Source organism: Cryptomeria japonica, chromosome 6 (assembly GCF_030272615.1).
Source record: "Cryptomeria japonica chromosome 6, Sugi_1.0, whole genome shotgun sequence".
Taxonomy (NCBI): domain Eukaryota; kingdom Viridiplantae; phylum Streptophyta; class Pinopsida; order Cupressales; family Cupressaceae; genus Cryptomeria; species Cryptomeria japonica.
Genome location: NC_081410.1, coordinates 452,751,073 through 452,753,712, shown reverse-complemented (window position 1 = coordinate 452,753,712; position 2,640 = coordinate 452,751,073). Strand labels below are relative to the sequence as shown.

Sequence of the window (2,640 nt, the reverse complement as noted above, 5' to 3'; positions counted from 1 at the left end):
AGATTTAGCTATAAATAAATGAATTTCCAAAATGACCTTGAATAACATGAAAATTCTCCTAATATTATATAGGTGTTGTCTAATGAATTATATAATCTTACAATTAGAAGAACTTTGACATTTGACATCTAAAAGAAGCATCGAATTTAAATATTTTTTTAAAAATAATATACTCTTGTGAAATGTTGGAAATTTAGAAATTTTATATAAACCTTTTTGCATAGTCTAAATGAAGTTTTCATAATTGAATACATCTAATGAACTGTAATTGGATACATCTAATGAATTTCTTAAAATGCACTACAATAATATTCACTTTAATAATATTCACTACAGAGTTGATCATAGCAATATGATAATAGGTAGTATTAACTACTTAAAATGAGGTAAAATAACACACCTCTACTTTTTGGCTTATTTATTTATACAAGTTGTAGCGAGAGTCGACCTTCCGACAATGGAAAAAACCCGTCCGGAAGTCAGGGGACCTTTTGAAGTCTCTTCACCACGCGTACGGGAAGCCCATTCTCCATTTTAGCCGTGATCATTGCCACGTACTTGGGATTCCAGTTGCGGTCTACCTCCAGACTGAATTCTTCGATAACACTCGCAGTGATGCTTTTCATCTGAATAAACGCCGTCTGTTTCCCCAAGCAAACTCTTGGCCCAGCCTGGAACACTGGATATTTGAATGCATTGTGTGCCACAAATTCTAGCGAACCATTCTCCATCTTGCTCAGCCATCTCTCTGGCTTGAATTCCAAACAGTCGGTGCCCCAGACGCTCTCCATTCTTCCCATCGCATAAGGGTGGTATATCACCCGCATCCCCTTCCTTACCACCGTCCCGTCCGGCAGCTCATCTTCTGCCAATGCCTGTTTCGTATCAGACGGAACGGGCGGGTACAACCTCATCGATTCACACAGAGTGGCCTGCAGATACTTCATCTGCTTCAGTTCCTCATAAGAGAAACAGGAACTGCTCTCTTCTCTGGCAGCGACAAGGCTTGTAATTTCTGCATAAATATTCTGTTCGACTCGTGGATGAGAGGAGAGAAGCCAGAAGAACCATGTGAGCGCCGCAGAGGTTGAGTCCCTGCCCGCCAAGATGAAACTTATTACGATATCTCTCACAGAAAAAACGTACGAGGCCTTTCCTGCAGCAACAGCGCTCTCGTGAGTGAAAAGAAATCTGGACAAGAGATCTTGACGCTGTGCCCCGCGAGAGTGAAATATTTCCTTCTTCCTCGCATCGATGACATCTTGCGCGAAGTTATGAATGATGTGGATTGCCTGCCGTAAGCGTTTCTCGGACCCGACGTTGAACATCCGCTTGAGCATCCAGAGGAAGGGCAGGGGATCCGTAAATCTTTTCAAGCTTAAATTGGTGGCGACTTCAAAGGACTCTGCGAATTCTGAAAGCGGGAGAGAAATGTCGAGGCAACCGGGGTCCATACCGAACGCCACCTTACATATGTTGTCGAAGGCAAATCGCTGGAAAACGTCCTGCATATCCAGCCCACTCTGTTTAGTGGCAGCCGCTTTTCTGAGTAGCGGCAGGAGGCGTTGGGTGATCTCGCCTTGCACGCTCTCTGTAATGAAGTCGCGCAAAGAGTTGGTGCCGAACTCGTAACTGGCGACTCGTCTCTGCAATTTCCAGGCCTCACCATCGGCGTTGAAAATCCCACTTCCAAGAAGATCGTGCAAGCGGAGCATGAAATAATTGCCCTTGGGATAATTCTCAAAACGAGTCTTGAGCAGGTGCTCGACATTGCGTGGATCGGCCGTGATAACTACCTTTGTTCCGAGCCGCTGAAAAGTGATGGTGTTGGAAGGAGCGTGTTCCAGAAGTTCTGTTAGCCATTCTGGGAGCCGATTTCGGTTCCTCAAGAAAGAAAACAATAAACCCACAATTGGATAAGACTTAGGCACGGTTTTCTCGTCTCCCTGGCTTGTCAGCACGTAGATTGTATAACCAACAATCAACGCAAGGGCAGGAAAGCTTAAGACACTTAGCGTGCCCAGAAATAATGGAGAAATGCTCATCATCTTCTGATTAATCTGATTGGTGAATGTTAATCCTCCTGCCCTAATTGTTTTCTTATAGCTTGACCTTGTAGCCCACAACCCTTGAAACTGTAAGGGCATAGGTTTTCCCAATGTGGCTTAACGACATCGGCTAAAGACACATGAGGTGTGTTGAGGGTGTCGTGCATATCGTAACGGCTAAAGACATTGCTGTCTTGAGCCATCGTGGTTATCGAACCAGAAAATAATACAATTGAGAAATACGAGTTATATGAAAGAGACAAATCTGTTTTCTATAAATAAAATCTCCATCAATCTTAGTGTACTGTTATAACGGGTTCTGTGGCAGGCAGATACTTTTTCATTTTAAAATTCTTTAACAGAGATTACTATGTCCACCCGTTAACAATTAAAAAAGTAGATGTCCTATCTAAGTCTAAAGAAATTTTGCATTTTTAAGAGTTAGGTAATATAAAAATTTTCATTTTTTTTTTTTTAAAATGAATTAACCGCAATCTGTTTGGATTAAGAGTCTCATCTTTTTTTAAGTCTAGAGCCTCACTAATATTAAAGATGTAAATGTATTATTTACTAATATTTTATATCGTACTTC

The 2,640-nt window shown here is 41.7% G+C and overlaps 1 protein-coding gene across 1 annotated transcript; it reads right to left on the bottom strand.

Annotated features, from left to right (window-relative positions):
* Nucleotides 1-479: 479 nt before the first annotated feature.
* On the bottom strand, nucleotides 480-2,147 carry LOC131051036 (cytochrome P450 94A1-like). The gene has a single exon (XM_057985381.1). The coding sequence runs from the start codon at nucleotides 2,145-2,147 to the stop codon at nucleotides 480-482; it is 1,668 nt and encodes a 555-aa protein (XP_057841364.1).
* Nucleotides 2,148-2,640: the final 493 nt, after the last annotated feature.